The 25051-nt window shown below is 41.6% G+C and overlaps 2 protein-coding genes across 6 annotated transcripts; one reads left to right on the forward strand and one right to left on the reverse strand.

The window, feature by feature from the left end:
- The first annotated feature begins 8615 nt into the window (after positions 1–8615).
- LOC110911972 (protein POLLENLESS 3-LIKE 2) lies at positions 8616–10620 on the forward strand. The gene is made up of 4 exons (XM_022156632.2): positions 8616–8969; positions 9077–9289; positions 9363–9518; positions 9731–10620. Exons 1-4 carry the CDS (start codon positions 8733–8735, stop codon positions 10379–10381), a joined length of 1257 nt encoding a protein of 418 aa, XP_022012324.1. The 5' UTR covers positions 8616–8732; the 3' UTR covers positions 10382–10620.
- LOC110911973 (L-ascorbate peroxidase 3) lies at positions 10555–15965 on the reverse strand. 5 transcript variants are annotated; one of them, XM_022156634.2, is made up of 10 exons: positions 15830–15965; positions 14489–14645; positions 12297–12421; positions 12049–12098; positions 11895–11960; positions 11774–11822; positions 11613–11695; positions 11435–11517; positions 11252–11354; positions 10555–10865 (listed from the first exon to the last, which is right to left on the reverse strand). In XM_022156634.2, exons 2-10 carry the CDS (start codon positions 14605–14607, stop codon positions 10677–10679), a joined length of 867 nt encoding a protein of 288 aa, XP_022012326.1. In that variant the 5' UTR covers positions 14608–14645; positions 15830–15965; the 3' UTR covers positions 10555–10676. The 5 variants fall into 5 exon arrangements, with proteins under 5 accessions (XP_022012326.1, XP_022012325.1, XP_022012327.1 ...); XM_022156633.2 differs by having other exon boundaries at positions 14489–14633; positions 15830–15948; XM_022156635.2 differs by having other exon boundaries at positions 14489–14633; positions 15739–15836.
- Between the last annotated feature and the right edge of the window lie 9086 nt (positions 15966–25051).

Raw genomic sequence — 25051 nt, forward strand, 5'->3', positions numbered from 1 at the left:
AGAGCCCCTTGTGCTGTACTTGTCCTCCTCGGATAAGGCAGTAGGGTCAGTATTGTTGGTAGACAGGAACGGAGTGCAAACCCCGATCTATTACGTCAGCAGGGTACTCACAGACCCAGAAAAAAGATATTCCACAATGGAAAAGCTGGTTCTTGCGCTACTACACGCCTCTCGAAGGCTGCGCCGATACTTCACAGGGCATGTGATAACTGTGTTGACAAACTTCCACATTGGCACTATACTACAGAAGCCTGAGACATCAGGAAGGTTGGCTAAGTGGGCCATCGAACTGGGAGGCCATAACATCTTGTATAGGCCACGCCCAGCCATCAAGGGTCAGGTCTTAGCCGACTTCATCACAGAAGTGCCGGCTGATAAAATCAAGGAATGCGAGATGATAGAGACTCCCAAGGAAAATACAATAGAGGAAACTTGGATGCTTTACACCGACGGGGCATCAAATGAAGATGGCGCGGGAGCAGGTTTACGCCTAGTGAGCCCAGAAAAGCACGAGTTTACTTACGCCATTAAGCTAGACTTCAAAAACACCAACAATGAAGCTGAGTACGAAGCTTTCCTGGCAGGCTTACGCCTCGCCATCAAGATGGGAGCAAAAAACTTGCGCGCACATGTTGACTCACTCCTGATAGCCAGTCAAGTAAATGGCATATACGACGCGAAGGGAGAAGTCATGGCTCTATATCTGGAACAAGCGAAAGAATTGCTCCAACAATTCGCAACTCACAAGGTTATACATATCAATCGCTCAGAAAACAAGCCTGCCGATGCCTTGAGCAAGCTTGCCTCGACTTCCTTTCAACATCTCGCCAAGGATGTAAGGATAGAGGTACTCAAGAATCCATCGGTATTACTACGACAAGTGAACGTGATCGAAACGGGCCAATCTTCATGGATGACCCCGATAATCCAGTACTTGCAAGAGGGGGTGCTCCAAGAAAACAAAGCAGAAGCGAGGAAGATCCAAAACAAAGCCCTACAATACGAAATGAACGACGGCATTTTGTACCGAAAATCCTTCCTAGGGCCACTACTACGCTGTGTGGACCCTCAGGATGCGAATTACCTGATAAGGGAGATCCACGAGGGGATCTGCGGCATTCACTCCGGACCACGGATAGTTGTCGCGAAGATCATGAGCGCCGGTTACTACTGGCCTGGTATGCATGTCGACGCAATGAAGGAGATCCGCAAATGTGACTCTTGCCAGAGGCACTCTCCAAAAACACTGCGCCCTAAAAATGATCTTATCCCTGTATCCACCGCATGGCCCTTTCAGCAATGGGGAATTGACATGGTGGGACCCTTCCCGGATGCTCCCGGCGCCGTAAAGTTTATCATAGTGGCTGTCGACTACTTCACCAAGTGGGTAGAGGCCAAAGCCCTTGCATCCACCACAGCTATGATTGTGCGCAAGTTCATCTGGGAGCACATCATATGCAGATTTGGCCTTCCGCTCAAGATCGTAACTGACAATGGCACCAACTTCGCATCAGACGATCTCAAGAAGTGGATGAAGGAGATGAACATTGAACACACTTTCACATCCGTAGCGCACCCCCAAGGCAACGGACAAGTGGAAAGCGTGAACAAATGCATCGTCGAGGGAATAAAGGCCAGATTGGGAACAAGGCGACGAGGATGGGTTGATGAGCTCCCAAGCATTTTATGGGCTCATCGAACCATGCCAAAGACGAGTACCGGCGAAACCCCCTTTAGCTTGGTATATGGCTCAGAGGCGGTTATCCCGGCGGAGATTGGCCTACCCTCACCACGCATGACAGCGGTCAACTCAGTTGACAATGAAGCAGAAAGGCGCCTGGACTTGGACCTGTTAGAAGAAAGGCGCGAACTCGCGCGAATCAAAGAGGCCAAGTACAAAACCCAGCTGGAAAGGTACTACAACACAAGGGTCCGCATTTGTACCTTCACCCCAGGGGAATACGTCTTTCGCGACAATGAAGCGTCAAATGCGGAACGTCCAGGGAAGTTGGCACCTAAATGGGAAGGCCCATATCTGATACATGAGGTCTTGGGCAAAGGGGCCTACAAGTTACGCACCCTAGATGGCCACATCTTACCAAGGACATGGAATGCGCAACAACTGCGCAAATGTTATATGTAATCTATTCCGGCCTTGCGCCCCATTTTAATTCCCTACGTCGGCTATAAGCCACTAGCAACTATGTACGAAGGCCTACGCGCCCACTTTTGACTTAATGAAAGCATACGACATGTTTGTCTATTACATTTTTTCGTTACAAATGCATGCTAAACTTTTGATTAGCGCGAAAACACTCCAGCATTTCAGAGTGTGTTCAAATCGCCTCCAAGGTCCTCCACAAACAAAGCGCGAGACGTGGCAGTCACCTTTTATTTAAAAAATACTTCCATTTATTCGAGCTAATTTAACCTAAGTTTTGACAGCAGTGCAATAATTGCAACGGAAAAAACGAAAACGGTTCATATAATAAACTTGCGCAACAGCGCAGCATTTACAATCAAGTCGCAAAAGACAATTATAAGGCACAAACGCCTATCAACAACCTATTTAACAACCTATTCTATTCATCGCGTCGATCACCATCATCATCTCCGGCATCCTCACCATCGTCATCGTCGCCATCATCATCTCCATCTCCACCGTCATCACCAGCTGGGTCTTCATCGGATAGTTCGACGGTAACTGGTGGGTCGAGGACTGCTTTAAGACGCTGGCACCAGTCGTCTTTTTTCAAAGATTCCACAACCAGATCCATGATAGGCAAGCTAAGGTTGTCATACGAGTTTTCAGCTTGTGCAAGCGCAGCATCAGCACGATCAGTCACCGAGCAATGGCTTACATCAAATTCTTGCCCTAGTATCTGCTCAACGTGACTGGCACATTCCAAGTAACCTCCTCGATGACCCACCGCACGCGCCGCATCTGTGAGAGCAGCAACGGCGCGATCAAGCTCGCCAGCATTTAAGATGGAGTTGGCAACCTTCAACAAAAGGGAAGCGTTAAGAACAACCCTTAACCAGATGGAATCATAAAAAACAGAAGTACAAACTTACAAGCACTACTCCACGAGTGCGCATCTATTCAGCTTCTGAGACAAGCGTATCGACGATGCCTTGAGCCTCGGAGTAGTTGGTTTGGGCCACATTCAGCGCAGCAATGCTAACAGCACGCGCCTCCTCAGCTGTAGCAGCCTTAACCCTCTCAGCTTCCAGGTCGATCTCCAACGACTCGCATCTGTCAATTTGCTCGTTTAAGCGACGTTTGAGCTCCGCAATCTCAGCATCCTTGGCGTGGAGATCTCTGTCCTTGCTGGACAGCTGTAGTTTGGCCTCAGATAACTCAACCTGGAAGCCGACAAAACAATTTAGGCCAATTTGTTAACAACATAACAAGAATAAATGAAAACAAATAAACTAACCTCCATCTGCTGCTTGGCAGACTTCTCTCCCTGCGCCTCCTCTACCTTCGATGTCAAATCAGCAACTTTAGCCTCAAGATCGACAATCTTCTGTCGAGCCGCGTACGCGCGCTCGTTGTCTTGGGCACAAATACGTTTAAACTCGGCCTTCTCTTTGGCCAGTTGCTCCTCGACATTGTGGAGCTTCTTTTGCAAGCCCTCGCGGCCCCATTCTTCGGCCTTCTTATCGGCTTCAAATTTGGCTCTCTCCTCACCAAGAGCAGCCTTGGACTTTTCAAACTCAGCAATACGTTTTAACGAGCGCTCACGATAAGCCTCCCAGTCGGCGCTCTCTAACCATCGTTCGCCATTCACGAACTATCTGGTGGTTGGCAGCACGAGCATTGGCCTCTCCAAGTATAAAGGTGCGATATAACATTTCATGGGGTTTCGCCCTTTGCCGGTTAACTTCTGCAGGGGTAAACGAATTCAAGAACCACTCGCGGCAAGGGGCAAATTCATGAAATGTATCTTTTTGCTTCAAGCCCCAAGGGGCTTGGTGAGGAGCATCGCCGCGTTCTTCTTCATTATAGGTTTTATAATAGATATCGCCGACGGTATCCTTCGCCCCGATCACGTTCGGGTTAAAACCCCCTGCACCACCAGAGCTCGCGCTGCTTGAAGCATGTCGACCCGCACCCTTAGAAGTAATGACAGGCGCAGAGTGGGTAGGGTTTGTAACCTCAGGCCCTTGAACATTAACAGGCTGCTCCATAGCCTTCTTTTTTTCTAACTCCTCCAGGGCCCTCTTCTTCGCCGCTTCGGCCACCCTCTCCTCCTCCGCCTTCTTTTTCTTCTCCTCCTCCTCCTTCCTCTTCCTCTCTTCTTCATCCTTCCTCTTCTTCTCTGCAACTCTCTTCTCTTCCTCTCTCTTCCGACCCTCCTCCACCTTTCGCTGCGCCTCAGCAGCCTTCGCGGCATCCTGAGCAGCAGTGTCAGTGGACTTGATGGTAATCTTGGGCCTCTTCGCCGCAGCCTCACTGAACGTGACACCCTTCTCAGGGGTCTTCTTCTTGATTTCTGGAAAAATAAAGCAAGTGCATTTAAGCAAAGAGAAAAGTATTAAGAAGAGAAGCGACGAACATACCAGGAGAAAATTTGTATAACGAGCGCAGCTTGCTCGTTTTCCCAACCGCGGGAATCACAACAGATGTAGGGGCGGAAGCCACACCAGTCGTGGCTTCGCTCCTACCCCTCTTCCGCCCAATAAGCTGGGCACCAGCATCTTCTTCTTCAGCTTCATCATCTTCAGGAAAAGATGGAGTCGCGCCAGCTTCAGGGTTACGAGAACCCGCGCTCCCAGAGCTTTTCGACCCACCAGCACCAGTTTTTCCCTTAGCTGCACGTGACAAGCCTTCAAATGAGTCACTGATGATCACATAATCATCTAAGTCACGTTGACGAAGGCGAAGAGTACCTTTGACAGCAGCAGTTGTCGCGTGACTAGTGCCAGTGCCCTTGCTGGTCACTTCAGGCTCCACCTTCTTCTTCTTCTTCACAGGTTTCTTCTTCTTCTCCTCGGGGTCAATCCCCAGGTCGCGCAACACACCTGCAAAGATTTTAGACCAGGAACTTAGCTCGCCGCTGGAAGAACCTACTGACTCCTCGCTGGAAAGATAGAGAGTCTCTTTCCCAGCGAAAGTCACAGAGCGCAAAGGACGAGGTTTAGGGTATTGCGCACCTTCAGTAGTAGTTGGCGGCGAGGCAAAGGCATCAGCAGCTGGGAACATGAAGTTGCCTTTAATCTGGTCATACCAGCTTTCCTCATCATCGCGCAACGGGCGAACGCCCATGGAGCCACCAAATGTCGAGAAGGCAGCTTGATAGAGTTGCGCTTCTACACATGGAAGTAAGTAAGTAACAATTAAAGCAACCCTACTTGGAAAAAGAACAAAGAAATAACTAACCTTGATCGCCAAGCTTCAACACCGGAACCTCCCTGCCGCTAGGTGACCACTGGTCACTCATCTTCGCTGCGACCAAAACGTTTTCCCCAAACACCCGATTCGGGGTTGGGGTTAGCTGCTGGTACCACAGGGCGTTTTTGGGAATCGGTAGGTCTTCCTTCGATATTGCCTCGGTCCAGTCCCTAAAGGGCATAGCAATCGGCAAAACCTCCTCCCGGATAAAGAAGAACTTAGGTTTCCAGTCGTGGAAACTCTTCGGTGGGTTTAACAGAATCTTCTTAGCCGCACCACGGCTTGCGAAGGAGAAGAACCCCATCGTCCTTTGCAACTGATAGAAGGCCCGGAATTTCTCTACAGATGGCTCAATGCCATGAGAATGGCACAAAAACTCGAAGTGTCGTACCCTAACCATGCCGGGTGGGCTCATCTGCGATAGATGGAAGTTGTAGTAATGGAGAATAGATCCCAAGAAATTTGTAGCCGGTAATCTGAAATTACCCTGAAGAAAGAAATCTTCATATAGGGTTATGTACCCAGGTGGTGCATCAGCCGCGGTTTGGCCCTGAGCCGGATACCGGGCATCCCACTCCGACGGGAATCGAAAGCTTCGAACAATTTGTTCAAAAAGCCCTAGATCCCATCTGAGGACAGGAACTGGTCCTTCCTCAGTAACAGCAACTTCTTGGTGTTCTTCGCTCATATCTGAAAATTCTGGAAAAAACTTTGAAGATTTGAAGAAATCTCGAAGATATGAAGAGCAACTTTGAAGATTCAAAGAGGTTTAAGAAGAAAGTAGGGAAGAAACGAAGAGAAGTGAGAGTCTCTCACCTTCTCTTCGGATATATATACCCATCGCATTTAATGCGATGGGTAACCGTGCCGCGTTCGCCGCTAGGCCAACCAACGAGAGGTTGCCACGTCAAGCGGAAAACCAGGGGTGACGGTTACCACGCGCGCGTGGGCCTCACTCTCCTGACATGAAGTGCAACCGCCGCAGGCGGCATGATGACATCCGTGCCAGGGGTCAACTCAAACGTCGCTCTCAGCGACTTATCTCACCAACCTGTCAGAAGTTCAAATTTCGAAGTTTCCCGCCATAAACATTACAAGTAGCTTCATACAGAAGTTACAAGAGCCGCGCGAGCTAAATCGAGCAAGACTTGAATGGTACTTGCGCAACTGAAAACAACAATTTCCACATGCGCCGCACCAATCAAGATCAAAAGAGCATCTCCCTTCACTCCTATTCCACTTATTTTTATTAAGTCCAGAGCTCCAACCACTTGCGTTGCGCATGGTGCAGCACTGGACTGGGGGGACTTGAAGGGGTATGGTCCCAAAAAGCCGCGCAAACCTCTGCCCAGGTTACGCGCGGGACCATACTCCTTATTGTAACAAACTTGTTACCAATATCCTCGCGCATCATACATCACGATACGATCTGTCTCGCGCGAGGCAAGGCATACAAGAAGCTCAGATATCAACACTTAACATAAATAATGGTATAAATGAGCACACTAACCCCGCGCGGGTTAGTTGCTGTCCAACAAGAACCACTCAGTAGGGAAGCACACAGCTACCTACAGTGGTACACAGGGTACAAGTGGCAGTAAAAGGAGCCAATGAGCGTCCAGCATGCTCTGGTCAATCGTGCGCCACGATCGCCTGAAGAAAAGTACACAAGGACGCCTACATGGCACCAATCAAGCGACGGAGACAACTGTCCCACGATCTCCACTTGTCTGCTGATGACAGAAGGACAACAAGGCCGACAACAATGACACGTGGCTCCAGTCAAGGTGCGCCAGCACCAACGAACGTCTAGAAGCCACTAAGCGGTCGATGCCAGCAAGGCAAAGAGCATATCCGTTATGTTGTCCGTTTATGGCCCAAGGCCCATCAGCCCATAACCTCTTACACCTCTCCGGCTATAAATAGAGACCTCATTCCACAGGTTAAATATTCTATTCCTTTTACTCTCACTCTTTACACTTAAATTACTCTCAAAGCGGTCGCTTATTCTCACGCCGGAGCCTGGTTAAGAGGGAAACCCCCACATTCCCCTCTTAACGAGTAACGGTGTTCTGTTTTGCAGGATTGATTACCAAGTCGGAGCTCAAATATCCTTAAGAAGATTAACCATCATGAAAGGAACATAAACCAATCTAATTAACCCCTTAATTAGATCACTGTTTCTTCACCCTTTGTAATTTTTTAATATATTCTGAAAGTGGTTGTGAGTGGAAAAAAAAATATAATAATAAAAATATTAAAAAGTATTATTTAATTAAAAATGAGAGAGAAATGATAGTGATATTTGGTGTAATATAGGGTAAAAAATGAGAGGTTGGATGTGAATGCTCTAACAAATTCATCAATTGAATGGTAGTTTTTAGGTTATGCTCAGGTTCCTTATTCACATCGAACTTGAAAACCCTGAGAATCAAACATAACCGAATCCGAATATAACAAGTTTGAATTCAGATTTCGAATATTTGAATCGGATCCTTATCCAAAACGAATTTCAATTTTTTTTTCAATCTTTTTTAACTAATCACAACAATATCATTCCACACGAAAAAAAGACAATTACAAAGCAATGGCAGGTAGTCGGGCAACAAGTTGCGCCGCCACCCCCTTTTTAATAGAAAAACCAATTCTACTGAATACAAAGTTTGAAACCTTTAGCGACGAAGAATTACTATTAACGACTTTTTTAGAATAGAAAACCCAAATTCAGTTCGAGTTTCAAATCAAATCGAATTTATGAAACTCGAACTGAATCGGTAATAACCCAAATTCAAATTTTTTTATTTTACTATATGATGCTCTTATTTAGAATAGAAAAAGTGAATTTTTATTAGTCCACTTTATTCAAATAGATTTAGAAAAGAAAAAGTGAATTTTTATTAGTCCGATTTATTCAAATAGATCCAAATTTGAAAAAAACTTATTCGATTCGTTTTTCAAATTCAAAGGATCCGAAACAGACCCGATCAACATGACATGCTATGATACAAAGCCCCATAAAAGTTAAAACTTTAAAGACAAATTAAACATGGTGTGGTCCAATACAAAAAGGGTTAAACATGAGGTGAGCCAAAAACTCAGGGATCAAATACGTCAAGTTACTATTTTCCCGATCAAAAACACAACGGCTAGTGAATAAACCCCCAACGGTCAAAATTTCAAATTAAATCTCAGCAATAAAAACTCTCTAAATTCCAACGTCTCTCCCCTCTTCCTCTTCCATCTCTCATTCTCTCTCTAACCCTCCTCCGCCCCTCTCTCTCTCTTCCTCCGCTGCCGCTGTTGGCCCGTGGTTTTCAACCCGAAAACCTTGAAAATGATGCAAGATAAGTGCAATGCTCCTTCAGGGTTTAGACCCACTAAATCAGCTCCGTCATCTCCGACCAAGCCCCTCGGTGGTGAGGTATTGAGAACTCAGTCCGACTCGTTTAATTTGAATACTATTCGGCCCGAGTCACTCAATTTCAACATGAACCGGTCTGAGTCTTACCATCTGGCTCACAAGGTCCCTGCTGTTGGTGACTCTCCTTATGTCCGAGCCAAACATGTTCAGGTAAGATTATAAGAACAGAATTTTGTTTTTTTAATTGTGGGTTTAATATTTTAGTTGATTTTTGATGATTTTGTTGAATTGGTATTGAATTTTGATTGTTTATGTAGTTGGTAGAGAAGGATCCGGAGAGGGCAATATCGTTATTTTGGGCAGCGATTAACGCAGGAGATCGAGTTGATAGTGCGCTGAAAGATATGGCCATTGTTATGAAACAACAGAATCGCGCAGAAGAAGCCATTGAAGCGATTAAGTCGCTGCGAAGAAGGTGTTCGGATCAAGCTCAAGAGTCGCTAGATAACATCCTTTTGGATCTCTATAGGGTTAGCTTTTTTTATTTTTTTATTAAAAAAATGTGTCATGAAAATGTTGATCTAATTTGATGTACATTTATAGAGATGTGGGCGATTGGATGATCAGATTGGATTGTTGAGACACAAGTTGTTCTTGATCCAACAAGGGATGGCTTTCAATGGGAAACGAACGAAAACCGCAAGATCCCAAGGGAAGAAATTTCAAGTTTCGGTGGAGCAGGAGGCAACTCGCCTACTGGTAAGAACTACGAGTGTGCAGTTGGGTTCGGTTTGGTTTGCTTTTACCTAATAATGAACCATAAGCCAATGTTTCACTATTTCGTTATTTGGTGAATGGCTAAATATACAAAATGGTTAACCGAACCGAGCCGAACCAAACCAAACCACCATAGTTGACTTTATATAAATCGAATTGGGAAATTGAAAGGTTTGAATTTTGACATTTTGTAGGGGAATTTGGGATGGGGGCTTATGCAACAAAACAAGTATACAGAAGCTGAAGATGCATACAGAAGGGCACTAATGATAGCACCAGATAACAACAAGATGTGCAATTTGGGCATATGTTTGATGAAGCAAGGGAGGGTTGGTGAGGCTAAGGAGACACTTAGACTAGTGAAGCCAGCAGCGGTGGATGGGCCAAGAGGCGTTGACTCGCATCTCAAGGCTTACGATAGAGCACAACAGATGCTTCGAGATCTCGAATCAGAGATGAAAAGTGGAGGAGATAAGATACAGTTTGATGATGCATTCATGAGTTCCTCAACCCTTTGGCAACCACAACCTTGTGGTAAAGAACATTGTTCAAACCCGAGCAAAACCCGAGATGGTTATGCCAATGAGAATGAAAATAATTGGAATACCATTGTCACACATGGGGTGGATAATTCGGTGTCTAAAAGATCAAGGAGGCCGGGTTCACCCGATGGTCGGACAGGATTTTTGCCCGACAGTAAGGACTTTGAAAAAGCTATTATTGCTGCGGTTTTGGGTTCGAGCACAAAACCGGAGAATATGAAGCTGGTGGAGAGAAAGATAGAAAAGAGGCTCAAGGTTTTTCAAGACATCACCCCATCAATAATAAGTCCTTCAAGAGCTTGAGGAAACTCAACACTTAACAATAACATTATATAACTGAGTCAGTCGGGTTGCTCCGTGTCATTTTCTCGAGCCGAACATGGACCTTGCTCACCCCTATAACTGACTAACTCTTACTTAGTTCATTTAAACTTTAGGTTGGAGATACACTTGTTCTCCGGGGGATATGGATTGTATGGCAATAAGCAATGGCAATGTGTCAATTTATTTATGAATGCAAATCAACCATGAGTGTTTGTGTTTGTGTTCGTGTTCGCGTTTGTGTATGTTCGATAATCGACTAAAACGAATCATAGACTTATTTCCTTATGGTGGCTTCATAGAAGTAGCTGAGGATGACCACAGTAGCAGCAACAGCAACTCCTATAGCACTGTGTGCCAACAAGGCTGCTGGAGTATTTGATTTTAGAAAAGATGGTGGGGTGAAACCCAGCTCTGAAAGCTTCTTGTGTGATTCAGCATAGTCATTGAAGAATGCCTCTTCATCCTGCGCTCAATTGTTTACAACAATTAGTTATTGAATATATGAAAATCACATCCATTTTTACAACATAAATAGCCATTTTTCCTGCTTTTAAAAATATCTCTTCATAAACGTATACCCCCAAACCGACCCCACTTGTATGAAATGGTGTGGTCACACACTAAATTCAGGCCATGGTGAGATGACACGTGGCAGAACCAATGGCGAATTTTAACCTCAAATCTGCGCCAATGGTGACATCCGTGTCATGTGGCGTCTTTTGATTGTGTTATACTTGTAACAGTTAAATGGTTATATTTTTATAAAATTTTGTCAAGTGGCTATATGGTCAAATGTTTAGTCAAAATGGTCATTCATGTCGACTTATAAGAATGAATGCTTCTTCATACCTTTGCATAAAGTTCAACATAGTAACGAAACTTTGGGTCCTCTACTAACGCTTTGTCAGTAGGAAGCTGCAGTAGTCCATCAGTATCTCCCTTCAAAAGCTCCCTGATTCATCCATCATTCATAAGAACACAACATTCAACTTTAAAGGACAATATGTGCTAACCAAAGAACAAACATCTTACAAAAAGTATGAATTGTCAAACTTCAAAGGATCATTGGTCCAAGGTTTTTCATCAAATCCTGATCTCTCAGGATGTGCCTTCCCCTGCAGTCAAAGATCAAACAACAAGTTATGTTATTATATTTATTAAAACAACTGTCTTAACTCTTAACTTTACGTGATTAAACATTTAAACTCACCAAAGTATGGCCACCAGAAAGTGCGACTATATCCTTATCAGATAAGCCCATCCGATAGAAGACATCACGGAGATGGGATGGGCCTGCACAAAAGTAAAATTCAGAAATCTGTTCATCCGTACGACTGAAATCAATTGAAATAAATCATGGGACCAAGTGACCTTGCTTGGCATCAGGAAGACGTCCTTCATTAGGCGACACGTTTGAATCCTGGTGAAGAAAATTTGGAAAAATAAGTACAAACTCGTAAGAATTTTCTTACTGAGATGCTACTTTATATACCTTCCTTCCGGGTACAAACTTAATAGTTGGGCCTCCCGTCACCTCAACAGCAACAACTCCAGCAAGCTGAACATAATTTCAGTGGAAGTTTAACCATTATACAGATACGCAGTCATGATTACAAACCAGTTGTAGTTGGTATTCAAACAATCACCTGATAGAGATCAGCATATGTGACTCTGGGATGTTTGGACTTCACTTCTTCTGCATCAAGATGAACACAAACTTAATAAGGAACACTTTAAGAATATATTGAGTTGGTGTGTTAAACAGGCAAGGAGAGTAGTTGAACTGGTAGGACTAATGGCAGATTGCCACTCAAATGGTGGTCACAATAGTTCCCTTTTCAACGAGGGACAAAAGAACATTCATATTTACAACAATGAGGCAATGACAACTCACCACATAGATCAATTGCAATTTTCAAGCCGTTGTTTGCTCCATGACTGTACTCTTCCTCATTCCTGATCGATCCATTAGGGCCTCCTGTCTTTGTTTTAGCATCATAAGTGCCAGCATCATGCCATCTGAGGCAACAAATTTCAGTTTATGGATATGAACATCAAAAGAATGATGTGTGCCATGAAACCCACGAAGTCCATCATGCATTTACATTATTTTAGTTTAACTATATCTACGTGTATTTCTTTTATTTGTTAGTTTAGTAGTAGATAATGGGTTAGTGGGTAGTTATTTATCTTTTAAGTATTTATAGTGTAAGCCATTTGATGTTATGGGTATGAATGAAAAATATTAGAGAGTTATCTCAAGTCTTGTTTCCTACTATTTTCTTTTGAGGTTAATCCACTCAACGGATTATTTATCCCAAATCCGATTGGTTCATATCAATTGGTATCAGAGCCGTCGTGATCCCCCGACCATGGTTGCTCACACTCTATCCGAAACCGAGTTCTACCAATGGATGAACGAATCCCTTGCAAAGCTCGAGTCTCAGTTGCAAACCCTTCTCAACGAGTTCCGATCGATTCGAACCGTGTTCGAAGCCAGCCACACCCCTACCTCACTATCACCAATTACCTCTCCACAACACCACCGGCCATTGCCGCCTCACCACCACCAACCGCAGTCATCAACCCACCTTCCATCAACTGTTACCACACCGCCACCAAAACCTGCCACACCATTAGCAACACCACCACAAATCCTCACCACACCATCAACAACAATTGCCGTTACAACCAAGATTATAATGAAGACTACGATTCCGGCAATGACTACACAGAACTCCTCAAGATCTATTCTGCCTAACAAAGCTTTGGAAGAAAGAACTTCGGCAAATAATGTTCACACAAAAAAGGAACTTGCAACTATGTCGAAGGTCCCCGGTGGCATGAGGAGACGTGATTGGCAACCACCGTGGCGCTACGTTGAGACCACACAGTGGTGTTTCACTATGACTTCTCCAAACGCTTTGGGACGGACCGAGTGGCGTCCGCCGTGGTTTCCACCAAGTTGTAACCGGATTTTCGCCTTGTGGACAAGTCGAATTCGAGTGGGGTGGAATGATGTGTGCCATGAAACCCACGAAGTCCATCATGCATTTACATTATTTTAGTTTAACTATATCTACATGTATTTCTTTTATTTGTTAGTTTAGTAGTAGATAATGGGTTAGTGGGTAGTTATTTATCTTTTAAGTATTTATAGTGTAAGCCATTTGATGTTATGGGTATGAATGAAAAATATTAGAGAGTTATCTCAAGTCTTGTTTCCTACTATTTTCTTTTGAGGTTAATCCACTCAACGGATTATTTATCCCAAATCCGATTGGTTCATATCAAAGAATTAGAGCACACATATTTAAATCATTAACAGCTAAACTCAGTGCCAGATTATCTAACCAGACCATATTAACATTGTAAGCACGTTCAAAAACTTATAGGAGAAAATTATTACAATCAGATTTGCTGAAATTGAATACACCATACCTAATTCTATCAGTTCCTGAAGTTTGATGTACAAAGTCGATATGATTATATGCAAAACATATATAATCAATAATTCATCAGCAATTCAGAGATTAAGCATTAAAAGAGCAAACTAGTTTCGATAATTTCAAATAACAGAATTCGAAGTTAGTTTGATGTACAAAGTTAGTAGGATATGCAAAAACATATATAATCAACATTATATTATCAATTCAGAGATTAAGCAATAAAAGAGCTAACTAATTTCGATAATTTCAAAAAACAGAATTTGAAAGCAATGTTAATCAATATATGATCATTTCATAGAAGCAATAATAGAGTAACAATTCAACTAATGTCGATCAATCAACAGATTATGACAAAAAAAAAATCAGACATAGTTATTATTAGAGTCTCATATACATTCAGTTATTTAGTTAGCTCCTAGTTTTTCTATCTTGTACTTTTCTGTTATCCATGCATTATTAGCTTGTACATTCTGTTATTGTTTAGTTCTAGTCTCCTATATATAGTGGAGAGCTGTGCGCTGTATTTCTTAATACAGTCAATACATTGAGGATCAGTTACATATCAAAACAGTCTTGTTTTAGCTATATTATTTAATAATGAAATTGTTTGATTTACGAAACTATATGAAGCACGTACGCCAAGCGAAGCATGATAGGAGCACATTTTTTGTTGGAGATGAGAGCACGAAGATCACGACGAGTCCTTTCTATCTCCTTCAAATACTCACAGTCTACAACAGGTGCTGCTGCCTCCATTTATGTTTCAATAGACTGATTTCAACCTGCAAAAGAGCCTAAACATATCAAATACTCAGTAATTGTTCATACTTCAACAAACTGTATAAAATCAATCCAAAGTATATCGAACAAACTAAAGCAATTAGGTTTCTCCTGGACTATTATGGAAGCAAATAAAACTATATATTCAGTTAATCACCTCTAGTAATTGCACAAAAACTGCATTCATCTTAAAAACTCAACAGATTTAATAAATCAATAAATCTAGCAAACTAACTCATATAACTTTTTCCTCGATTATTAGCAAAGCAAATCAAACTGTATAATCAGTTAATTACCTCTAATTGCACAAATTCTGCTTCAAAAACTGCATTCGGTCTAAAAAACTCAACAGATTTACATCAATTGAACATAAATCTAACGAAGTAACGCAATTAAGTTGATAAAACTATATAATCACTTAATCACCTCTAGTAATTGTTTATACTTCAACGGACCGTATAACAATCAAACGTAAATCTAACAAACTAATGCAATTAGGTTTTTCTACAATTATTATCGAAGCAGATAAATCTGTATAATCAGTGAAACACCTTCAATAATTACACAAAATCTGCTTCAAAAACTGTATCCGATCTTAAAATCTCAACAGAGTTAATGAATCAATTGAACGTATATCTACAAACTAACGCAAAACTGCATAATCAGTTTATCACCTCTAGCAATTGCACAAAATCTGCTTCGAAAACTTTATTCGATCTTACAAACTCAACAGATTAACCGTATAAAATCAATCGAACGTAAATCTAACAAATTAACGCAGTTACGTTTCTCCTCAATTATAATCGAAGCAGATAAAACTGTATAATCAGTTAATTACCTCTAATTACTGCACGAAATCTCCTTCAAAAACTGTATTCAATGAATCAATCGAACGTAAATCTAACAAACTAACGCAATTAGATGTTTCTACGATTATTATCGAAGCTGATAAAACTGTATATGCAGTTAACCACCTCAAATATTGCACAACATCTGCTACAAAAACTATATTCAATGAATCAATCGAACGTAATTCTAATAAACTAACGCAATTAGGTTTTTCTTCGATTAATATCGAGGCATAAACCTGTATAATCAGTTAATCACCTCTGCTAATTGCACAAAATCTACTTCAAAAAGTGAATACAATCTGAAAAACTCAACAGATTTAATGCTTTCGAGTTCGTTGAGCACTCACCGGATCTGATATCGAGAGAGTATTTATGAAGAAATGAACAAACTGATCAGACAAGTAAAGGATTGAATTCGAGACGAGGAGAAGAAGGGAATAAATGGAGGGAAACTTATTATTATTTATGATACAGAGCGGATATTTTTTAGTGCAGAAATCTGTACACCTTTTTATGCGTGGTGTACAAACTGGAGTGGAAGTAAAAGAAGATAGGCGGTATACGTAGCGCGTGCACTCCACGGGCCAATCAGAATGAAGAGCGTACGGTGCAGTGACGAAGATGGTGAACGTAACTTATCTTGCATTGAGGTGCGGTCCAGATAGAAGGGTCTTGCTTCCGGATAAAACCTTAGTAAAAAGCGTGCGAAAAATGGCACGAGTTAGACCGTCTGTAATGGGCATATTAATTTTCATAGCTACGGATATTAGACCGTGTGTAGTTGAAGAAGACCATCGTGCCCCATGGTGCCACTCAACACCGCCCCTTGGGGCGCCATATCACTTGAATCTGGGCACTCGCTATAACGGGTGAAAGTTGTTAGAACACATTTGCCTCTCTCACACCCACATATATACATACATATATAAAACCCCATATCTACTATGTAAACTCCCATTACACACATGTTAATTGTTATATTACTATTCTACAAAGTTATCCCTTATATAACCCTTACATTTCACTTTTTTGTCATTTTTCACATAACCTTTGGTGTTACCAGTGAGATTGGAGGAGAGAGTGAAGTCCGTGGGTGTGGATGGTCTGTGGAGGAGAATCAGATTAGTGGGTTTGGTTGTCGTTTGTGGTTTTTCTTTAAATAAATGCAGACGTGGATAAGAGAGGGGTCTGTGAGTAGAGGTGGATATAAGAATATTTCCATGTTTTTTTTATACTTGGATGACAACTAACTCGACGTCAAAATTTTTAGATAAATTAGATTGGATAACATAATATAAGAATAACTTTGTAGAATAGTAACCAAGTTTTTAAAGTGTTTCAATTAGGTCACTCAAGTTTCAAATGTATTCCAATCAGGTTACTCAACATTTATTTTTTATTAAAATTAAGAGTTTTTTCATCTATTTCATAGGTAACCGTGGTGATGTGGATTTTTGTTTCTTTTTTCTCTTTTATTTGATGCTAACGTCGAGTGATGACGTGGGTTGTAACTTGTTTTTTTTATTTTGTGGAAATGTCACAGAATAGTAACCAAGTTTTAAAACTGTTCTAATTAGGTCACTCATATCATTTTTGTCTCAATTAGATAACTTAACATTCAAATCGAGTCATGTTCTTTTTTCCATGTGTCAAGAAAAAAATAGAGCATAAGATACCGTGGTGGGATTATTTTAATATATGAAATTAAATTTATTAAAAATAAACACTTTAATTACATTTAAAAATAAACACTTTAATTACATTTAAAAATAAAAAAAACAAGTTACAATCCACGTCATTACTCGACGTTAGCATCAAATCAAAGAGAAAAAAGAAACAAAAATCCACATCACCACGGTTATCTATGAAATAGATGAAAAAACCCTTAATTTTAATGAAAAATGAATGTTGAGTGACCTAATTGGAACACAATTGAAACTTGAATGACCTAATTGGAACACTTTAAAAACTTGGTTACTAATCTACAAAGTTACCTCTATTTTGAAAAGCGTGGTTTGGTGGTTTCAAATAAACAAGTAAATGGTGAATTTAAACAATGAAAATAATAATTGATTGATTTCTTGGTGAAGAAAAATTGCAACTTCTTTGATATCCAACCATCCTACTCTTTTGAGTAAATTACTATTTGGCCCCTGTGGTTTAACCAGTTTAACCCTTTCAGTTCAAAAAGGAATCTTTTAACATATCAGACCCTGAGATTGCATTTTATAACTGTTTTGGCCCTACCACTAACTATGTTACTTTTTCTAGTTAAGTATAAGGGTATTATTGTCATTTTATAGCTTAGGGGTTGTTTATGCAAAGGGTAAATTACACTTTTCGTCCTTTATGTTTGTAGCGGGTTGCAATGGATGACCTTTAACTTCAATAATTACGGTCACGTCCTTTATTTGGAAAACTCAGTACACCTTTCATCCTTTAGCACTAACCAGGTGAAAATTTTCAGTTAAGTCTATTCACTTAAGGACAATTTAGTCTTTTTACTTGATTATTTAAAATATAAATTAAAAGGAAATAACATCAAATATAAATACCCTTTTTCTCCCTCACACTCTCTTTTTCTCTCTCTCAGGCACACTTTGAACACACACACTCTCTCTCTCTCTAAACAAACCAGCAACTACCACCAGCAGTGTCACACCCCAACCGATGGCGGAATCATCGGGGTGTGGCACTGAGCGAAACAGATTGCCCAGAAGTTTCCATAACAACTATAATTTACCAATTATTTAAGCAACATGTCCCATACCATGTCATAACAGATAATATAATTATTACAGACAAGATCTAGTCAAATTGTTCTGTTCCGACAACTCAGATTAAAAATACAGAGAATTGTTTATTGGTTTCTAGACCTTTCCTAGCCTCGATTTCACAGCAAGCAAAGCATATAAGCGTCCTAAGCACCTGTCACATACGTTAAAGTAAAAGTCAATACACATAGTGTAAAGGTGAGCATACTAGTTTAATAGATATAATAGAGTTCGAAATCGTTACGCATAACCAGCACGTACACAGTGTAAAATGAGGCATGTTAGTTATGGACATGAACCTATCGATACCAATGACTGCGGGTTGACTGCCCAAGGTAGTTCATAATACACACTCACCACTGTGAGCCATGTAACAAATTGTCCTTAACAACCCCTGAGCGAACAGGTGCTGAGTCCAAACAAATAGTACTACCGTTGCTAAGGCAGGTAGACATCATTCCATGTGTAAACATAACAAACAAGCATTCATTAAGTCACGTATAACATGCGATAACGGTTAGCATTTAAAGTATTGTGTAGTGTGTTCGATGTGATTTAGAATAAGTAACGTATGTAACACCCAAAAGTGCGTAAAGCAAAAAGGGATCGAGTATACTCACAGCGATTGTTGGATTGAAGGGAGCGCTTAGAGAGTAAGGTTAGCCTGATCAGAACAATAGCATAACGATAAGCGACGCGTAAAACGATAAAGGGTGTAAGTGGGTCGGACAGCAGTTCGATCGGATGGTGGCCCTATCAAATAGTCGGTCGTACGGGTGACAGTCCGCTCGGATGGTCATCCGATCGGTTGAGCTTTGGAGTGGATTGTTTCTTCCTTTGAGAAGGATGTGTTTGTGTATGATGGCTTGTCTTTTGAAGTTTTTGTTGTAGCATTTTGAAAACACAGAAGTATCTCTACCTTTCAAGTCGGTCGATCGGACGAACGTTCGATCGGACGACAACCCGATTGGTTGTTTACTTTAGTGAGAACAAGTTCACAGCAGTTGTTACTCGATCGGATTGTAGTCCGATCGGGTGGCACTCTGCTGGTCTTGAACATGTTGAAAATTTTTTAAGTATTGAAGTCTGAACGTCACATGGTCGAGTGGTAGTCCGATTGGGTGGTGATCCGTTCGGCCAACACTTCGTTCAATGTTTATCCTTCAAGTTTGAAAATGAAAGTTGATTGTGGGGCCAAGGTACTAGTCGGTCGGGTGACAACCCGATCGGGTGACAGTTCGATCGGATGGTAGTCCGATCGGACGACATTCCGTCCTGGTCGTTCCGATCGTCGTACACTTGGTTGTTTTGATGGTTTGTCGTTTTATTGAGACGGTGTGACAACGTGTCAACCAACAGAACCCTATCTTGACACTAGTGACCCGATTGAACAGGAATCACCCAAGTTCAACCAGTTAACCGGTTCAAGACAGTTGTTCTTGGTTAACCTGAAATTGGTGGTCTCGTGGATAGAATCCAGATCTTGAACCAACACATCAACAAGAAAGTGTAGAAGGTTAGAACAAGCTCCGATTCTTATCGGTTTTGAGTGCACTGAGTGTAAAAGAGTTGAAAGAAAGTTGGAAAAACCATCTCTCAATCCCTTTCACCGCGAATATGTTTAGATCTATGAAGGATCTTTGTTTATTCATATGGAAATCGTTCAGATCTAAGTTGTTCTTGGTGGATTGAAGCCAAAACATGAAGTTCTCAAGAACATCATGATGACATCATCTAGTGATTTCACGGTTAAAAGTTAAGATTCAAAAGATAGAAATGTGTAGGAGTGCGTGTAGATCAAGAAAGTACAAGATTTAGGTTGAAAACTTACAAGATTTAAGAGAAATCGGAGGAAAGAAGCTTGAGTGCGGCTGGTACGAGCAGAGGGATGTCACCACTCCAAAAGTGGTAACAAGTGAGGTATTTATAGGGTTTCCCAAAGTAGAAAGGGTTGGTCGATCGGGTGGCAGCCTGATCGAATGGCTGGTCGATTGAGTGGCAGCACGATTGAGCAGCTGGTCGATCGGCTGGTTTCCTGATCGATTAGCCACTTGATTCGAGTGTTTGGTGCGACGAGTTTTGCCATTTTGATTGCGATTGTGAGCGTTGCGATGCGATAGAGTTTTTCATTCAAATTAATTTTAATCCCAACTACTATATCTAACATACAATCATCCTAATTTGCTTGTGTTTAGCGTTTGCTATTCGATTGCGATTGCGTTTCGATTGATCACCACAACATATAAATAAACATGCACAAATAACACATAAGGCACACATACACGTAAAACAATATCCAGAGCGCGTAATTCGAGTTGCGAGCGCGATTGCGATGATTGGTAAGCGATTATATATGCGATAAATATCGAAGTAAACCTCGATTGTTAATAGGTACTCCACATAATACAACTAACGTAACTCATAAAGTAGACTAACTACGAGCCAAAGAAGTCAAAATAGGAATTGAGCAAGGAGTGACAGATCGCAATTAGAAATCTTTTTTTTTCCTTTGACTTCAATCTTGACTTTGACTTTGACTTTCGAAACACGGGGTGTTACAGCCTCCCCCACTTAAGGGAATTTCGTCCCGAAATTAGGCTGAAGCCGTAACAAACAACTGCGGGTACTTCGCCTTCATGTCGCTTTCGAGTTCCCAATTGAACTCTGCGTCTTGTTTGCCTTCCCATCGGACTTTCACAATAGGAATGCGCGAGCGTCTGAGCTGCTTGGTTTGGCGATCCATGATCTCGACAGGCTTCTCCACGAAGTGTAGTGTTTCGTTTATTTGAAGATCATCAAGGGATACGATTAAATCATGCTCAACCAGGCACTTTCGGAGGTTCGAAACATGGAAAGTCGGGTGGACGTTACTCAGTTCCTCCGGCAGTTCGAGTTTGTAGGCGACTTTTCCAATCCTATCCAGGATCTTAAAAGGTCCAACATATCGAGGCGCTAGTTTCCCTTTCTTGCCGAATCTGACCACACCCTTCCAAGGTGATACCTTTAGGAGTAATGTAGTCGCCAACGTCAAATTCAAGGGGCTTGCGTTGTTTATCGGCGTAACTTTTCTGACGACTCCGAGCTTTCAGCAGATTGTCTCGAATTTGGAGAACTTTGTCGGTTGTTTCTTGCAATAGCTCAGAACCGGTTAATTGCGAATGCCCGATCTCGTGCCATACAATAGGCGATCGACATCGTCTTCCGTATAAAGCCTCAAACAGTGCCATTTGAATACTGGAATGATAATTGTTATTATCCGAGAATTCGACTAACGGCAGGTAAGCGTCCCATTTACCACCGAAATCTATGACACACGAACGAAGCATGTCTTCAAGGGTACGAATCGTTCTCTCAGTCTGACCGTCGGTTTGAGGGTGAAATGCAGTACTTAGATTAAGCATAGTACCGAGAGCTGCTTAAAACGTTTCCCATAGACGCGAGGTAAACCGAGCATCACGGTCAGAGATGATGTCACGAGGCGTCATATGATTACAAATGATCTCATCGGTATAGATTCGGGCTAATCGTTCTACCTTGTAGTCTTCCCGTATTGGCAGAAAGTGAGCAGATTTGGTCAAATGATCAACGACAACCCAGATGCTGTCGTGACCTGATGGTGTACGCGAAAATTTGGTTATGAAGTCCATAGCTATGCTCTCCCACTTCCATATAGGGATCGGGGGTTGTTCGAGTAAGCTAGAGGGTCTTTGGTGTTCGGCCTTAACCTTCGAGCAAGTCAGGCACTTTCCAACGTATAGAGCGATATCCCTTTTCATGCCCGGCCACCAGTACTTGTAGCGAAGGTCCTGGTACATTTTAACGGCACCGGGATGAATAGAATACTGGGATTTGTGGGCTTCGTCCATCAAAATATGTCGCAAATCATTCCGCTTAGGGATCTAAATTCGGTCCAGATAGTGGAATATCCCATTCGACTTATTAACAAGATGGGCTTCATCGTGGTGGATTCTTTCTTTCTTCATGGTGCGTTCGGTAAAACACGGATGCTGGGCTTCGCGGATGAGGGTTTCAAGATGATGCTGGGCGGGAATATTAGGAATGCTATGCAGGTAGCTTCGTCTGCTGAGAGCGTCGGCGACGACATTTGCTTTGCCTGGGTGTTAACGAATCTCACAGTCATAATCGTTGAGAAGTTCTTACCCATCGGCGTTGACGCATATTAAGTTCCTTCTGGTCAAAGATATGTTGTAGGCTCCTATGATTGGTGAAGATCGTACACTTGGTACTATAAAGATAGTGTCACCAAATCTTTAACGCAAAAACAACTGCGCCTAGCTCGAGGTCATGAGTTGTATAGTTCTTCTCGTGGATCTTGAGCTGACGAGGTGCGTAAGTGATAACCTTGTCTCGTTGCATGAGAACATAACCAAGGCCAAGGTTTGAGGCATCACAATAGACGATTAAGTCATCGTTTCCGTCGGGTAAAGCGAGGACGGGAGCATTGCAAAGCATGCGCTTGAGGGTTTGGAAGGCAGACTCTTGTTCAGTTCCCCAAACAAAGGATCTGTCTTTATGCATGAGAGAGGTAAGCGGCACGACGATTTTAGAGAAATCTTCGATAAATCGATGATAGTAGCCCGCTAGTCCGAGAAAAGAACGGACTTCAGACGGGTTCTTCGGCGTAACCCAACTCTTAACTGCTTCAATCTTCGTGGGATCGACATGAATATCTTGACTATTGACAATGTGACTGTTAGTGCATTACGTCTATTGACTTCGTCTTGCATCATGTAATAGAATAGGATAGATTAGAATAATCAGTGCACGAGGTTCGAGACTCGAAGATGAGTGGTTATACAAGAGGTTTCGCTCATATGGACAATGTCCATAAAAGCGAAACTACTTGTAACAGGTTTCGCTCATATGGACTTGTCCATATAAGCGAAACTACCATTACTATATATAGGGCACTGTTTCATTCATTTGGTAACGGATCTGGAAATTGTAACGTAGTGCTGCCAAATTGCTTTCAGGTTGTAAACATTGTTAAATCAATCAAAGAAGCATTATAATTAGTTTGAGCGTCCGTTTCATTGATTCCGCCTTTGAATCGGATTCACAACTCTTCTGATTAACTCATTCGGGTTCAACAATGATCCTACAAGTGGTATCAGAGCACAGGAGGAAGAGTTTAGCTCAATTGGATCTGTTTTCTGTCTTCTACACCTTCTTTTTCGATCTGAACAAATTTCCACGGTTAAAATCGGCCAAATTTTTCACAGGATGTGTATTAGTGGATAATAACAAACCCTTGAAAGTTTCATATTAAAATTCGACCTGGAAGTTCTAACCTAGTCCCCGAATAATACTTTCTCGCATTGCTTGAAATATATAGCAACCACCCTCAGCATAAAAAACGATGAAACATTGCAAAATGCTAATCGTGTGCTGTTGTAAATAAAAGATCCTCTAAATGGGACACACCAGAAAGTCGAAGCCGTCATCTCTCTGCGTATACGGAAGTATCGACCTGAGCTCTCACGGCCCTCGCATTTAACCCCTTACAGATATCATTTGTTGTATACTCACCTATAAGACTGAATATCTGGGATTCTGGATACAGGAGTATATTCAAGAGGTGGGACACATGAATGAGTTAAGTTTCTAAAACATCTAAATCGTATCTTGAATCAGTTGAAATTTGTATGAAAATTTAAGTGGACCAGTATATCGATAATCTAAGTGAATTGTTTAATTCTTAAACTGAAATTAAGCTCAACGGTACTTGTAACTTGTCAACAACTGATATGATCCTCTGTTGCATACTCAAACAAAATATTGTTTGTAAATATGTTTGTACATATGTCTTTACTGCTTTATATTTTCAGAAAATACAACAAGATTTTGATTTCTGCTTTATTTTCGACAACCGATGTCTGACATACTGAGTTTTAAAATCTGAGTAAGCTGAATGTGTTTCTGAAAATAAAACAAGTTCATTAATTTGAAACTTGATATTAAAAATCAAAATTCAAAACAGTTTGTGATATCTCCAAGGTCATTAATTTGGACTTGGATGATTAACTGTGGGGGATTTGGATGCTTATACTGTTAAAGAATCAGCTTAAAATCATGTTTGGTGAAATTGCAAAATAATTCGTAGGTTGATGATAGGGGGATTATTTAAAAGTTTGATTTGTCAGATTACGATATTTGGAAGCTTAAAATATTGTTACTTATCGAGTGTATGAGTGATTGCAGAAAAATCCAGACTACGATCCCGAGAGCAGAGTCTAAGGGGGAGTCTGAAGACAAGTTGAAAGTGAGAATGAGCTTGTAGCTGAAAGAGAGGTGTCGATCCCTAAAAGCATGGAAGCTTGAAGAAAGGGGGAGCCTGCTGATGATGAAGCTGTTGATGATAAATCCAGTGATGATATCCTGGTATAACATTCAAAAGAGAGAAGCTGATCAAAGACAAAGATTGAAAGATGTTTACATTGTTACAATCCGATTGAGAAGGCAAAATGATCAAGACTGAAGAGGTGTCATAACAGAGAATAGTCACTGTAGACTTCGTCAATATCCGAGGGGGAGTCTGTTAGTGCATTACGTCTATTGACTTCATCTTGCATCATGTAATAGAATAGGATAGATTAGAATAATCAGTGCACGAGGTTCGAGAGTCGAAGATGAGTGGTTATACAAGAGGTTTCGCTCATATGGACAATGCCCATAAAAGCGAAACTACTTGTAACAGGTTTCGCTCATATGGACTTGTCCATATAAGCGAAACTACCATTACTATATATAGGGCACTGTTTCATTCATTTGGTA

Source organism: Helianthus annuus, chromosome 15 (assembly GCF_002127325.2).
Source record: "Helianthus annuus cultivar XRQ/B chromosome 15, HanXRQr2.0-SUNRISE, whole genome shotgun sequence".
NCBI classification, from domain to species: domain Eukaryota; kingdom Viridiplantae; phylum Streptophyta; class Magnoliopsida; order Asterales; family Asteraceae; genus Helianthus; species Helianthus annuus.